At 58.4% G+C, this 13,990-nt stretch overlaps 9 protein-coding genes across 9 annotated transcripts; all 9 read left to right on the top strand.

Moving 5' to 3' along the window:
- Nucleotides 1–720: 720 nt before the first annotated feature.
- DQ04_00981190 (vesicular transport protein) lies at nt 721–2,703 on the top strand (the record flags this gene model as incomplete). Its single annotated transcript, XM_009310024.1, has 1 exon — nt 721–2,703. One exon carries the CDS (start codon nt 721–723, stop codon nt 2,701–2,703), a length of 1,983 nt encoding a protein of 660 aa, XP_009308299.1.
- Nucleotides 2,704–3,096: 393 nt separating this feature from the next.
- DQ04_00981180 (hypothetical protein) lies at nt 3,097–3,507 on the top strand (the record flags this gene model as incomplete). Its single annotated transcript, XM_009310023.1, has 1 exon — nt 3,097–3,507. One exon carries the CDS (start codon nt 3,097–3,099, stop codon nt 3,505–3,507), a length of 411 nt encoding a protein of 136 aa, XP_009308298.1.
- Nucleotides 3,508–3,934: 427 nt separating this feature from the next.
- On the top strand, nt 3,935–5,380 carry DQ04_00981170 (hypothetical protein; the record flags this gene model as incomplete). Its single annotated transcript, XM_009310022.1, has 1 exon — nt 3,935–5,380. One exon carries the CDS (start codon nt 3,935–3,937, stop codon nt 5,378–5,380), a length of 1,446 nt encoding a protein of 481 aa, XP_009308297.1.
- Nucleotides 5,381–5,764: 384 nt separating this feature from the next.
- DQ04_00981160 (hypothetical protein) lies at nt 5,765–6,679 on the top strand (the record flags this gene model as incomplete). Its single annotated transcript, XM_009310021.1, has 1 exon — nt 5,765–6,679. The coding sequence occupies one exon, from the start codon at nt 5,765–5,767 to the stop codon at nt 6,677–6,679; it is 915 nt and encodes a 304-aa protein (XP_009308296.1).
- A 47-nt stretch (nt 6,680–6,726) lies between these two features.
- On the top strand, nt 6,727–7,041 carry DQ04_00981150 (hypothetical protein; the record flags this gene model as incomplete). The annotated part of the gene is made up of 1 exon (XM_009310020.1): nt 6,727–7,041. One exon carries the CDS (start codon nt 6,727–6,729, stop codon nt 7,039–7,041), a length of 315 nt encoding a protein of 104 aa, XP_009308295.1.
- Nucleotides 7,042–7,302: 261 nt separating this feature from the next.
- Nucleotides 7,303–9,801, top strand: DQ04_00981140 (hypothetical protein; the record flags this gene model as incomplete). Its single annotated transcript, XM_009310019.1, has 1 exon — nt 7,303–9,801. One exon carries the CDS (start codon nt 7,303–7,305, stop codon nt 9,799–9,801), a length of 2,499 nt encoding a protein of 832 aa, XP_009308294.1.
- Nucleotides 9,802–10,099: 298 nt separating this feature from the next.
- On the top strand, nt 10,100–10,681 carry DQ04_00981130 (hypothetical protein; the record flags this gene model as incomplete). Its single annotated transcript, XM_009310018.1, has 1 exon — nt 10,100–10,681. The coding sequence occupies one exon, from the start codon at nt 10,100–10,102 to the stop codon at nt 10,679–10,681; it is 582 nt and encodes a 193-aa protein (XP_009308293.1).
- Nucleotides 10,682–10,854: 173 nt separating this feature from the next.
- DQ04_00981120 (hypothetical protein) lies at nt 10,855–11,193 on the top strand (the record flags this gene model as incomplete). Its single annotated transcript, XM_009310017.1, has 1 exon — nt 10,855–11,193. One exon carries the CDS (start codon nt 10,855–10,857, stop codon nt 11,191–11,193), a length of 339 nt encoding a protein of 112 aa, XP_009308292.1.
- Nucleotides 11,194–11,201: 8 nt separating this feature from the next.
- DQ04_00981110 (hypothetical protein) lies at nt 11,202–13,838 on the top strand (the record flags this gene model as incomplete). Its single annotated transcript, XM_009310016.1, has 1 exon — nt 11,202–13,838. One exon carries the CDS (start codon nt 11,202–11,204, stop codon nt 13,836–13,838), a length of 2,637 nt encoding a protein of 878 aa, XP_009308291.1.
- Between the last annotated feature and the right edge of the window lie 152 nt (nt 13,839–13,990).

The following is a 13,990-nucleotide window of genomic DNA, read 5'->3' as shown; positions in this document are numbered from 1 at the left end:
ATTCGCTTTGGTATCGGACGCTTCACCACCGAGGAGGAGATTGACGTCACAATCGAAGAGTGCGTTCGCAACGTGGAGCGGTTGCGTGAAATGTCGCCGCTGTGGGATCTGCTGCAAGAGGGCAAGGGCCTAGCGGACGTCGAGTGGCGGTAGGAGTAAAGCCTACCCACTCACACACCGGCGCACACACATACACGCATGCCGTGGTCCATATGGAGGGAGAGTGAAGAAAAGAGGAGATAAGAGGAGGAGTGGGAGAACTGTTTGTGTATTATGATTTCTTTCTACTCCTGTTGTTGTTGTCTTTTTATTTTGGGTTTGTTAAAGTACTGTGCATACGCGTGTGCGTGTGTTTGCGAAATCCGTGCTTCTTATTGTATTGCGGCCAAATGAACCGGGGTGTGTGTTGTGTGTTCCGATTCCGTTTCCCTCGACTGGCCTGGCACACGCGTATGTCAGGGTGACACACACAAAGATATATATCTTTATTATTATTATATATATATATATATATTTCGCAACGGAACAAACCGAACGCGTGGTGAAATGGTGGAAGAGAGAAGAGATGTTCTTCCAGATTTGACCTCCACGTGACTGTCATCACGTCTGGCGACGCGTTATGGGCAACGAAGATGTCCATCCAGCCTTTCCCTTTTTTGATGTGTTTCATCCCTCCTTTGTTTGTGGGGAATGGTGTGAGAGTGGTCAATGTCAGACCAGATGAGACGACTGATGAGGCAGCAACGGCAGACTGGTCGCTACTTTCACGGCCAGCAACGAAAGGAGCAGCAGCGCCGCGAGGCGAGAGGCGGCGAGTACTCCTCCTCCACACAGCGGGAGCAGAACGTCGGTGGTAGTGGCGGCGACAGCAACACAGTGCGTGCAAAAAAGCGACCTCGTGGGGATGAGGCGCCGGCGAGTGGTGCAAAGGGCGATGAGGAGGTTGAACGTCTTGGGATCATTCCCAATCTCACACTCGACGACATGGGCGGCCTCGCCAAGGAGATACCGATTATCAAGGAATTGATCGAGTTGCCGATTCGCTCGCCGCACCTGTTTACTCGCCTTGGTGCTGATCCCCCGTGTGGTGTGCTGCTGCACGGCCCGCCGGGCTGCGGCAAGACAAAGCTGGTGCACGCCATTGCAGGCTCCCTGCAAACACCGCTGTTCTTCGTTGCGGCGCCCGAGATCGTGTCCGGTATAAGCGGCGACAGCGAGGCGAAGCTGCGCAATCTCTTCATTGACGCCATCAGTGCAGCGCCAAGCATTGTGTTCATTGACGAGATCGACACCATTGCGGGCCGCCGTGACCAGGCGCAGCGTGGGATGGAGAGTCGTATCGTGGGCCAGCTTCTCACCTGCATGGACCAGGTCGCCCAGGCCTGGCGGCAGGAGAACAAGGTGGTGTGCGTGATGGGCGCGACAAACCGCCCCGAGGCACTCGACACGGCATTGCGCCGCGCCGGCCGCTTCGACCGCGAGATCGCGCTCGGCATCCCCACCATTGACGAGCGGCAGAGCATTCTGCAGATTATCTGCCAGAAGCTCAATGTTGCGCCGGATATGGACTTCTTCGAGCTCGCCAATATGACACCAGGCTACGTCGGGGCGGACCTCCACCTGCTTGTGAAGGAGGCATGTATCCTGGCCATTCGGCGCAAGTACAACGAGTTAGAGGTGGGGGGTGAGCTTGACAATCCCAATGCTGAGGCGCTCGCGACTTTTTCCGTTACCTTCGACGAGATGAAGGAGGCAACAAAGCGAGTGCAGCCGAGCGCCATGCGTGAGGGCTTCACCACGATTCCAAACGTCACGTGGAACGAGATTGGCGCACTCGAGGACGTGCGCGAAGAGCTGCTCACGAGTATTCTGCAGCCCATTCGCGCGCCCAAGCTCCACAAGCGTTTTGGCCTGAATCACCCTGTAGGCGTGTTGCTGTACGGCCCACCCGGCTGCGGCAAGACGCTCGTGGCGAAGGCTATCGCCAACCAGTCGGGCGCCAACTTCATCTCCATAAAGGGACCCGAGTTGCTCAACAAGTTCGTTGGAGAAAGTGAACGGAGCGTGCGGATGGTGTTTGCCCGTGGCCGTGCGAGCGCACCCTGTGTTCTTTTCTTCGACGAGCTGGACGCCCTCGCGCCGCGCCGCGGCTCGGACCGTGCGAACCCAAGCAGTGAGCGCGTTGTGAACCAGCTTCTGACGGAAATGGACGGAGTGGAGGGACGCGAGGACGTGTACGTCATCGGCGCTACCAACCGGCCCGACATGATCGACCCCGCGATGTTACGTCCCGGACGTCTCGACAAGCTGCTGTACGTGCCGCTGCCGTCCGTCACACAGCGCGCCTCCATCTTGGCGACGCACGCACGCCGCTACCCGATTGCCGAGTCGGTGGACCTTACCAGTATTGCCCGCGACGCGCGACTGGAGGGCTTCAGCGGAGCCGACCTGGCAGCGCTCGTGCGCGAGGCGTCGATGCATGCGCTGAAGAAAGTGTACCGCACCTCCAGTGCCTCCGAGTTGGAGCTCCTCGAGCGCGACGTCAGCGGTGCGGCAGCGCAGGACGCTCGGCTGCCTTTGGTGGGCAATGAGGACTTCGAGACAAGCCTGGAGAAGGTGAAGCCGTCCGTCACCGCAGAGGATCGAGAGAGTTATGAGCTCCTGCACCGCCAGATCATTCAGTCTGCGAAGGCCACGGGATAGGAATGCAACATGCTGTTTTTGTGTCTCTGTACTGACTGGCAGACACTGTTCGCGTAAGACGAGGTTCATAAACGCAGCTCTTAACGTTTCGCTTGTGGGTGTTGCGGCAAATGACCAAGCGGGAAACGCCTATTGCAGACTAATTTCTCTTTGTGGTGTGTATGAGCTCTATTTTTTTTCCCTCTCTCTTTTTTACCTCTTGTTATTATTGCTGTTGCTTTTGAAGCAGTAAGGGAAGGTGTGTCCGCCCACGCCCCCTCATTTCACATTGTCTTTTTAAACAGTGCCCTCAGAGGTGTTTGACAGGCGCCGTGTACAAGGCGCCTCTTGACCCAGACGGTTTCTGGTTCTTCACACAGTGCTGTTGCTGCTTCAGGAGCCTCCCGCACCGTTATGCTGCGCTGCACGCGCTACAGTCGTGCGCTGCCGAAGGTGGAGCGGCGCAAGCGCAAAGGTCAGCCGACGCGGCCAGGAATGCCAGACCTGCCGAAGAGCGCTGGCGGCTACGTCTTCCGGCAGCTGCGGCCGTACCTTCCCATTGCATGGCAGTACGGCTGGCGCTGGAAGTTGCTGCAGTCCATGTGGCTTGGTGCTGGCCTCTCAATCGCAGGGTGCTTGATCTACGTGATGTACTACCGCGACTCAGAAGAGATGATCGCGGCAAAGGCAGCGCGCTACACGTACGTTCGCAACGAGCGCGGCGAGGTGGTCGACATTGGCTACAAACCGATCATCGACGCCAGCCGCCGCGCCCAACGAAGGGCGCAGCGCATACTAGACGAGGCGAGTGACGACGAGGATTGAGTTGTGTGTGCATTGTGTTTGTAACTGTGGTGTTGCCGGCGCTTTTTGTCGTCGGTCTTTGTGAGAGGTGGCGTTGTGGCGCCTGCACCAGCGCACAGCGTAAACTGTTGTTGTGTTTTGCCACTCTGCGTTGCCCAGGTACACGAGGGGGGGATAGAGAGAGAGAGAAAGAGCGGTGAAACCTCATGAAGGCTACCCTGATGCCTTGATGCTAGCTTTCCCTCTTTCTTTGCTGTGTTGTGAGAGTGTGGTTTTGTGACCTAAGAGGTCGACTCGTCCTGGTGCCACGCTGCACACTCCCAGACCAGTAGCGGCTGAGTGACGAGGCGGGTCCTTTCGCGTCTTCGTTGTGCTCGCCGCAGCATACACACACAGACACATATATATATATATATATATAGGTCCCCAGTATATATTAGTTGCAGTCATGTCGGAGAAGGGTGAGGGCGTCGTGCTGGAGGCCACCACGACGCTTCTCGCGCAGCACTTCACGAAACTCCTGCAGCACTACCACAATCATATTCTCTTCCTCGAGGATGCCTTCTTTGGTGCCGCGCAGCAGAAGCAGGAGGTCTTCGACACGTTGTATGCCTTTGAGCTCACAGCTGGCGCGTCGCGCCCCCTCATACAGGCCCCGATTGAAGGATCGGAGCAGCGGCTTCAGCAGCTTCTACGCATGTTTCAGACAGCATGCGAAAACGAGGTCACTGTCTTCTGTGAGGAGGGCGAGGCGCTGAAGCAGCAGATGGCGCGCGCCATTGTGACGTCAGAAGAGAAGTGGAAGTTGGCGGAACGCCGCCGCCAGTACGACTTCATGGAGCTCTGCGTCTCGTGTCAAAAGGACGTCGCCGCTATCACCGCAGAGCTGCGGTCGGGCGTGTTGAGTTACTTCCAAGACCGTCGCATGGGCGCAGTGCTGCAGGAGGCGTTGGATGCGAAGGAGGTCAAGCTGCAGGAGCTGCAGCACCAACTGGAGGAGGTGACAGAGCTGCGCCTGCGCGAGTTCACAGAGCAGCAAAATGTCGTACAGGAGGAACGGGAGAAGTACCGGCAGCGGTTCGTGGCGCTGCAGAAGGAGACCGCCGGTGCGATTGAGGAGTTCACGCTGGACGCGGAGAGGCAACACCAGCAGCACCTGCGCGAGGTGCAGGAGATGCAGCGTCAGTGCGCGGCGCGTGAGGAGGTGTTGGAAAAGCAACTGCACGCCGAGCGCGAGGGGCGCGTGGCGGAGTGCAAATTGCGCGAGGAGAAGCTTGAACAATGCCGTGAGGCCGTCAAGAAGCTGGAAGGAGACAAGACGCGCCTGACACAGGAGACGGTGGAACTGCAGACGCAAGTGGGGGAGTGGCGCTGCCGCTACAGCGAGCGGGACTCGCGAGCGAGGGTGGAGCTGCTCGAGCACCAGGCATTAGCCGACGTGGCGCGGGTGGAGGAGGCGCAGGCATTCCGCAAGCGGCTTGTCAGCGCCGTGCGCCGCGGCACCTCGTCCGCGCCACTTGAGACACTAGCGGTATTGCCAGTAGTAGCGAAAGCAGGCGGTAATGGTAGAGGGAGCAGCAGAAGTAGCGGCGTATTTGTCCCCACGGCGTCACCCGTTGCGCAGGCGAACTGCAGCGAGGTGTCGCGGATGAATGGTGGCAGCCATTCGCTCTTCGTAACACCGATGGGGAGCATGCAGGCACGCAATGCAGCAGCAGACTGTTCTATCCGTCTGTCGTGTGGCGACGAGAAGCGCCGGCCGTCCGCCTCCCCTCTAGCGTCGGAAGATGCCGCCAACCCTTTTTCGAACTTGGCCCTTCACAGCCCGACTGCAAGTTATGTCAAACTCATGAATCTTTCCGAGCAACTAAAGCGGCATATTCAGTTCAACTGAAAAGTTTGTGAAAAAAGAGTCTGCATGAGTGGAGGACGGGGGGCCGGTCTTTCACCCAGGCTATCGAGGTTATTCCCCTCCTATTGTGTCTGATGTTTTTTTTTTTTGTTTCCTTTCATGGCAAAACAAGGGTGCATGGATACTATCGAAGAACTGACGAGAGACGTTTTTGTATTGTGGGTGTTGTGTGTCAGTCCATGCGGCGACGCCTTTTTTGAGCATCTCTTGGTGTACATGTCGAACTCCATGGCGGCTGTTAGAGTGGCATCTCTCTCTTTCTTGTTCTGCTTCGCCCATTTGCACTCTGCACCATCATATATATATATATATATACATGGATATATATACATGGATATATCAAATAGAAGTAGCAGAAGCCGAAGTATGGCCCAAAGCTCCAAGGGGGCTGAGGTGCCTGAGCGCATTGAGCAGTCCATCAACGCGGGGTCTGACCAAAACGCTACACGGGGGCCCGCAGCAGCTCCGGTCAGCGCGCCTGTCGTGCCACGGGACCCCCAAGCCCCCCTCGACATGACGTACTCAAAGGTGCCGCCGACATACAGCAACTTGCACACGGCGGTGCTGCCGCTCTCCTCAAACGTCGGGCGCGGTGTAGGCGGCGTGCAGCAGCACGGGCGGAAGCGTGGTGGGGCCATGACGCTGTACGTGCGTGGCGGTGGTGGTAGCAGCAGTAGTAACGAAACGCGCACCTCGCGTGGAGGAACGAAAAAGGCGATGCGAGACGGCTCCAACAACGGCACTGTGGCACTCGTTGAAGACTCGCAGGACAACAAGGATTCTACGCTGTTTCGTGGGGCACTCGAGGTGGGGTCAAAGGTGATGCATGCCGTGAAGGAAGTCCTCCCGGGGGTTGTGCAACCGACGAAGCAGCAGCGCTGTATCCCCGCGGTGTTCGTTTTTTTGTTCTTTCTTGTTGTGTTCATCTTCCTTCTTCGCGTGGCTGAGGAGAGGACGGAGATGATCTCCAGGGTCGTCGCGCATGACAACGAACGCAATCTGATGGTCACCGCGAGCCTGACGGAGCAGCTCCTCGAGAAGGCGAATGAGGCAAATGAGCTCATGCTGCCCTTCAAGCGAACCCCACCGGCCATCATGGAGAAGGCGATAAAGACCGTGAATGAGCTCACCGACCTGCGCGAGGCCAGCATAAGGCAGCTTCACTCGCGCATGGTGTACCCCGGGCCGGTGGAGGATATAAAGTTCCTCGTGGAAGAGCACGTGGCGTACAAGGTCAACCTGGCGCGGATGGCTCGCGAGGAGCTCCAGTGGCTCNTATAAAGTTCCTCGTGGAAGAGCACGTGGCGTACAAGGTCAACCTGGCGCGGATGGCTCGCGAGGAGCTCCAGTGGCTCGACGAGAAGAAGCGGGACTACATTGGCAGTCAGGGAGCGTCTGGTGCGAGCACAGTGGAGATGAAGTATAAGCAGGAGGTGGAGAAGAAGCAGAAGCATCGGAAGTCAGAACAGAAGTCTAACCCAGAGGTCATGCCGCGGCCGCTTCTCGAGAGCGGCACGCCGAAAACAGTGCTACGAAAGAGCACTGGAGAGACGACGGCACACATCGACTCATGGCTGACGAGCCGCGTCCTGGCGGTGCCATTGGTTCTTCTTCTTACAGTGATATACATTCGCCTAAAGTAGACCTGGAGGTGGGTTGTCCTCACCAATATTGCTTCTCTTTCAAACCTTTCTCTGGCCCTCCTCCTACACGCGGTGGCAATTTCTCTTGCCTGTGTGTAATTATGTGCGGTATTCTCTCTATGCAATTGTGTGAAGTATTCGGGTGGCGGGAGATAAATAATCTCGGTGTTTCTCCTTGTGTGATTTTCGAAAAAAAAAAAAAAGGAAAAAGGAATTAGTAGTGTTCCAAGCAAGGAGGTACGGGAAGTAGACGAAGAGCTGATGCTTCGTCGCCTCGCCCTTGGGCCTGGAGTGGTTCTTCAGCTGCGGTTTGACCGCTGCAGGGAGCCGCTGGCGCGTGACTCTGTTCGGTACAAGCAGCTGCCGGAGAGCATGCAGCCGAAGTCGCTTGGTGACAATTTCACGCCGTTTCCGCTACCCAAGTTTGATGATGACTTGGGCTACGGGCCTGTGCGTCTGCGCAACATTCCCGACATTGAGCGGGCGAAGGAGCGCCAGCAGCAGAGAGGAGCAGCACTCATGGAGGCGTCGCTGGAGGACATGGGGGATCTGCAGCGGCAGCAGAATGCGGAGGAGGAGGAGGAGGCGGCGGAGGGGTGGACGCGTTCCTCTTCCGCCGCCATGTTGCACGCCACGCAGACAAGAGAAGCAGCAGCTCCTGTGAAAGAGGAAGAGGATGCGTTGGGTGGCTACTCTGTCTCCCGCGACTACCCTCTGATTGATTGTCTGCAGTGCGACCGCACACTGGAGAGTCTCCTCTCTCAGTTCGCCGAGCGGCCACAGGTCGAGGCCCGATCTGCCGCCCTGGCGGACATGGCCTCCACCATTCCACGCCGCAGTGACGAGGAGCTGGTGCGCATGCTGGATCAAATCAGCATTCCCTTCACGCCCAATGGCAGAGGACTCAACTTTCTCGTCACAAAGGTGTGTAAGTTCGGCCGACCATACTTCGTCACCAACTCCCTCGTCAGTGCTTACGTGAACCTGATGAACGCGGCTACTGTCGCCCTCGTGCAGGAGCAGCCGTGGCGCCTGCCACGCAGCCCGGCGTTGACTGTGCAATTGCTGCATTTCATGGCGCTGATCAAAGTATTCGAGCCGAACAAGTGGTTCACCTACTCCGACCACGCGCCGTCCAACAGGGCAGATTACTCGCACCCGCGAGGAGTCAACCGCACAACGGCATTTTGGGGAACAGGTGAAGAGCTCTTCGACTTCATGGTGGAGCTGGTGCGCTGCGACGAGGGCGGCGCCAACGCTCCGCTGCTGGATTTGTGTAGCGACGCGCAGCTTGTCGACCTTCTTAATGGCTTCGCGGCGGTGATGCCGGACGGCAGAGCGATCGGGGACGTCTTCAACTCCATCATGACAGTCTTCCTGCAACGTGTGCGGAGACGTCAGGAGCAGAGCAACGGCGTGCCGTGGGCGCCACAGGATATCGCGACAGTCGAGCGGATGTACCTGTCCTCTGTGCTGTCTGACGCCGGCAACGCGGAGCTGCTGCGTCTTCTCCTGCATGACACCAGCTGTCCGCGAGGTGCTGACTTCTTCGCTGCCGTTTCGCGGACAAGAGACGCCATGGTGCATGCACGGGCTCTCGTTTTACTGCAGGAGGCCATTGACGTCGCCACGGAACGGGGCGACACCGCCACTCTGCTTCCGCTGCTGGAGAGCGGCTCCGAGTTGCTGCTGTCGCTTGCCGACAAGGACGCCGCGTATGCATTTGCTGTGCGCAATCAGTTTGACCACCAGACCCTTCGCTCTTTTCAGCACTGCGCCGTCGTCGCGGACCGCCTGCTTGCCGAGCAGCCATGCACCGCCCCCCGCATTCCCTCCTCGCTGAAGGATCTGCAGGCGCAGCTGCGCGCTCGCAATGACGCAAAGTCGATCTCCGCAGCGGCGTCCTCAGCCTCTGTGCCGGAGTATTTGTCTCGGCCCTCCATGCGTCGCTCCTCGCGACCTGTAATGACGCTGCTGTCGCAGCTGGAATACCTCAACGGCATCGACTCTGTCTATCTGCTACACTCCTCTCTGATGGCGACGGGCACGGATCAGCTCGTGTCGGCAGTGAGGCGGCTTCCCAGCGGCAAGGACAGCCTGATCGTGACGACGTGTTGTTTGCGTGAGTTGTCGGTAAAGTCCACCACGAGCGCCCGTGCGAAGGAGCGGGCGGCGTGCGCCCAGGCGCTGGAGATCATCGCGTACGAACTCGAGAAGGGCCGCGCGGTACTGCTACCGCTCAGCGAGGAGATACGGCTGCACGACGCAGGGGTGTATTGCGACGAGGACCTCATGCTGTGGACCGTTGCTGCCTTCTTCGCACGGGAGCTGCCGCTGGTGCGTGTGCTCACGCTGCTGCACGGCAACAACGCCGCCCGCTCCCCGCACCGCTTTCTAAAGGGTGCGCATAACCTCCTCTCCTCTTCGCGCTCGCTGTACGACAGGGACGCGCCGCTGTTGGCTGCGCTGCACAGTAAGGAGCTGAAGCTCGTGACGCGCCACGCGAAGCTTCGCAAGGCGGTGCGTGACCGCGGCTGCACGCTCTATTACTACAACCCCGTGCGGGCCCGCTTTGTGTACCGCAGGGACACGGCGCTGTTCGACAGGTATCACGTGACGGCGCGGCACCTTGCACCCGGCTTCAGCCGCGGGGCGCTGCAGCATGACTGGCGCGGGCTCGGCGTCTACACGCCCGACCATCCGCAGGTGCCGTACCGCCCCCTTGAGCAGCAGCAGCAGCAGCAGCACGAGGCGGTGTGATGCACGACGCAGGCATGCTTTCACTCACTCACAGAAAGAGAGAAGTAGTGAAGGAAGCGGGAGGAGCATCCTCTTGATTGGCATGGTTGCTGTGCTGTCAAGATGATTTCCTTTCCTCCCCTCTCTTGGGCCTGACCTCAGTACTGACTTGTTTGTTGTCATTAGACTTTCTCTTCATTATTTTTTCTACCTGTCAAGGAAAGGCAGCGCGACTCGGCAATAGCGGGAGCAGGGTGGGCTGCATACACGTACACACACATATATATATATACGAGCATCTCAGTGCCTGTAGAGAGGCATGTGGACACAGCCAATTACGTTGCAGAAGCAAAGCGCGCCGCAAACGCCAGAGGAGAAGCATGCGCAGGCGTTGGTGACGGCGAGTGTGTTGATTGAAGACAACCGCGCCCGTGTGCACAAAGCGGTGGAGCAGTACCAGAGCGTAGCCAACAGTAACTACTGGATGTACGGCTACATGGGCGGTGCGATGGTGGCAACAATGGCAGCGTGCCTCTCTATTGGCACGCGCGTCCCTTTCTTCCGCAACTACGCGAGCTGGATCTCGCTGGGCGGTGGCTACCTCGGCGGCAAAGCGGTGCTGGGTATGCACAACTCGTACAATATGACGTCTGTCGTGAGCGCCATCAACGCCGCAATCGACGAGACGAACCGCGTCGACGAGCAGTACGAATTCAAGATTCCCGACTACGCCAGAGAGGTGGCGGCGCTCAAGCGGATGAAGTACGAGTTGCTGCCGTACACCGCCGAGGCGATTGAGGCGCGGCAGAACGACGTGAGCAAAATGTCAATCAACGACCGAGCGGACGCGCTCGTCGAGGCGTACGAGAAGCGGCGACACGCGGCGGCGCAAAAGAAGTAAAAACGAGACGCGCGGAGCGGGACTGGACAGCGACGAGAGAAAGGGCAGCAAACAAAAAAAACGAACGTGTGGTATTTAACTACTACGGGTGTCCACGCACACACACACAGAGAGAGAGAGAGGGGGGGAGAGAGAGAGATTCGCACGCACCTGTACGGTCAGACTCTCAGGCGATGCTTCTCGCCGATGTGAGGGCTGGGGACGCTGACGCTGCAGTTGAACGAGTGCAGTTTTTTTTTCTTTCGTCACCCTTCGCACGCACGGCGCCGGCGGCAGCTGTCGGACTCCTGCGCGGCGGTGTCTCGGCTCTCTTTCGTAGATGCCGCGAACTAGTGGGGAGCGGGACAGGGGGCACAGCGCGGTGTGGAGCATTTGTCCTTGTGGCTCTCAGGCACTCTTTACTACTTTCTATCTTCGCTCTGTCTGTTTGTCTGCATGTCTCTCTCGGACTTTCAGGTCCTAAGTGTGCCTTCCTTGATGCTGCTACTGCTGTGAAAGCGGAGAAAGGGTGAAAAAAAAAATGCGTGAGCGAGGGAGGGCTTCCTTCCTGCGCGGCCCGCAGCAGGCGACGGAGGACGTCGACACCTCGGAACTGTATTCCTCCGCTCAGTTGTTTCCGTTCCTCAGTGAGGAGGACCGCGCCAATCTTGGCAGGGAAGTGGTGGCGGCCATCAACAACGAGTTGGTGCACCCGGAGGACCTCGAGGTGGCCGTTCCACGCCTCTTGCGCTCCTGCGCGAGTGAGGCGAAGGAGCTCCGACGCGCCATTAACTCGATGGCCTTCTCGCAGATGCTGGAGGGGCACCGCGCTGTGCAGATCATCAAGGAAAGCAGCGAACGCATTCAGGACTTGCGGGCGCTGTACATGAAACAGGGTGACCTCATTACCAGCATGGAGGTGACATCAGGCAGCTACAAGCAGCTTCGGCAGCTGCACTTTCTGCGCGACAATGTGACGTCTGTCATTAAGTGGGCAGAGGCGTTGAAAGAGGTGCGCTACACCAACTTGTACGGCCTTGTAGAGCAGCGGCAGTTTGCAGCGGTATACAAGCGCCTACGTCGGTTGCAGACGATACGTCGCACTGTCATTGAGAAGTCGAGCGCCGAATATCGCAGTTATCGCGCTGCCTTTGACCCATACTTTGAAAAGCTCGACACGGTACAGACTATGTTCGTAGCAGAGGTGTACAAACTGCTCGAGGAAAACTCTGTGTACGTGGCGATCCAAAAAGCGCTAGAGGACATGCCCGATGGCAACGCTGTTGCCGATGACTTCCCAGAATTCACTCAATTTGAAGAATGCGTGCAGCTCTGCGAGGAGGAAGTGGGGGGTGACGGCGTCTTGCGCACCGCAGATGGCGAGCAGCTCATCACCGAAGAAAAGGTGGGCCGCGCTGTGGGCAAGTGTGTGGCCCGGTTGTGGGAAGAGGAGGTGATGGTGGACGTCGTGGACCCATTTGAGCAAATAACCACGTACCTTGAGCAAATGAAGAAGGTGGCACCGCTGCTGGCCGCGCTGGAGATAACACTCATTCCCCTCTCCACAAAGTTCTCCTTCTTCGCCGTTGTGGTGGAGGCAATCCACGGCGAGGTGATGGGCGTGCTGCGCGGCTACATTGACCCCGATGCGGCGGTGGGAGCTACCGGCCTGCTAGAGGTCTCTGACTTCGTGCAGTGGTACAAGGAGGCGATGATGGAGGCAAACTACACAGCGTACGTCGATCTTGACGCTCTTGATGGCCTCTCCGCGTCGATGATGACGGCAGCTGTCGGTGGTCTTTCGACGCATCTCATCCAGTTGTGCCGCTCCTGCGCCATCGCAGTGATGAGTGGGCGCGGCGGGCCAACAGCGCTCCCGAACGGACTGCCCGTGACGACTGGGCCGATTGACATGTTCACGGTGCTGCAGCAGTCGCTAGGTGGGCTTTCTACGGCGATTGAAGTTGGAGTCATGCGGCAGATTGGCGGTGCCTGCGCGCAGGCCATCGAAGCGTACCTCGAAGAGTGCAAGTTGCGCAGTGACTACGACTACTGGGAGGAGGAGAACGAGACGTCAGGGAGCCCAGCTGAGGAGTGGGCCGCGCGTCGCCTCGCGTTCCTCTATGCCTTTTGCAACGACTGCTCGACAATCGAGCGCAACATGGACACGATTGAGCTCAAGTTTGCGTCTTACTGGGATGAAGAGGACGGAAGCGGCGAAAATGCGTCGCCGTTTCAGAAGACGCAGGACATGATTTCCGAGCACGCACTGTACTATGTGGACGAGATTGTGCTGCACGTTGAGCGTGTTGTCGGCGCACAGTGGGCCCTCGTGTTTCGCTCCAATGAGTGGTACGACAACGACACCAACCCGACGCAGGTGATCATTGACACAATGAGCGACTTCATTGACGAGGAGTTCATCACCGCGCTGGAGGAGGCACGGGTGCGCATGGCCACGCGCGGCATGATGACGAGGTATGTTCACAAATATCTCACAACACTCATGGAATTTTTCGGCGATGCCATTCGGCACCCGAACAGCCGTGGCGTGGAGGACTGGAACGCATTCATTGACTGCTTCACCCGCGACACGACTCTTGCAATGGGTATGTGGTCGGAGCGCGTCACGGACGGGCGTGGGCAGCTCGTCAGCACAGCACGGCGTGCGCTGGACCTCACGGCGTCTCTGCTGGGTGTCAAGAAGCTGGTGGATTTCAGTTTCATTCTGCAGCACGAACTCCTCAGTGACTTGGGCGACTGCCCGACCTTCTTCCTACGCTTCATCCTGCAGGCGCGGCAGAAGGAGCTGGACAAGGAGACGCGCGACAGCATGATGGCGGCGTGGGCCGAGCTCATTGCGCACCAGCGGCGCGGCGCCGACGACGTGCCGACCGCTGGCTGGTCGCAGCCGGTGTCCTACTTCGGCGCGCTCGACCGCACGCTGGCGGACCTCGACAAGAAGGCGGGAATTTTCCGCGCAAGTGCGCAGAAGCAGCGTGCACGCGCAGAGCAGAAGCGGCAGGAGAGCGAGCGCGAGGCAAAACGGGCGGCGCGCCGCGCCCGACGCGAGGCGGACGCTGCAGCAACCAAAGGGAAGGCTTCGGCGGTGCCGAAGAAGCCAAAGGCCGGTGGCGGAGAGGTCGAGGTGGTCAATCTTGCCGATCTCCTCAAGTGAGAGAGGGAGGTATATAGGACGGTGCGGCGGAGGGATAGCGCTTCTCATGTTTTTTTCTGCTGTTTCACTGATTTGAATTCCTTGGTACAACAGTGTGCTGGGGGGAAAAAAATGTGTCTGGTCTCTCCGGTTGGCTTCNTTTTTTTTTTTTT

Source organism: Trypanosoma grayi, assembly GCF_000691245.1.
Source record: "Trypanosoma grayi strain ANR4 Tgr_98_V1, whole genome shotgun sequence".
Lineage (NCBI taxonomy): Eukaryota > Euglenozoa > Kinetoplastea > Trypanosomatida > Trypanosomatidae > Trypanosoma > Trypanosoma grayi.
This window is presented reverse-complemented; position numbering and strand designations above follow the sequence as displayed.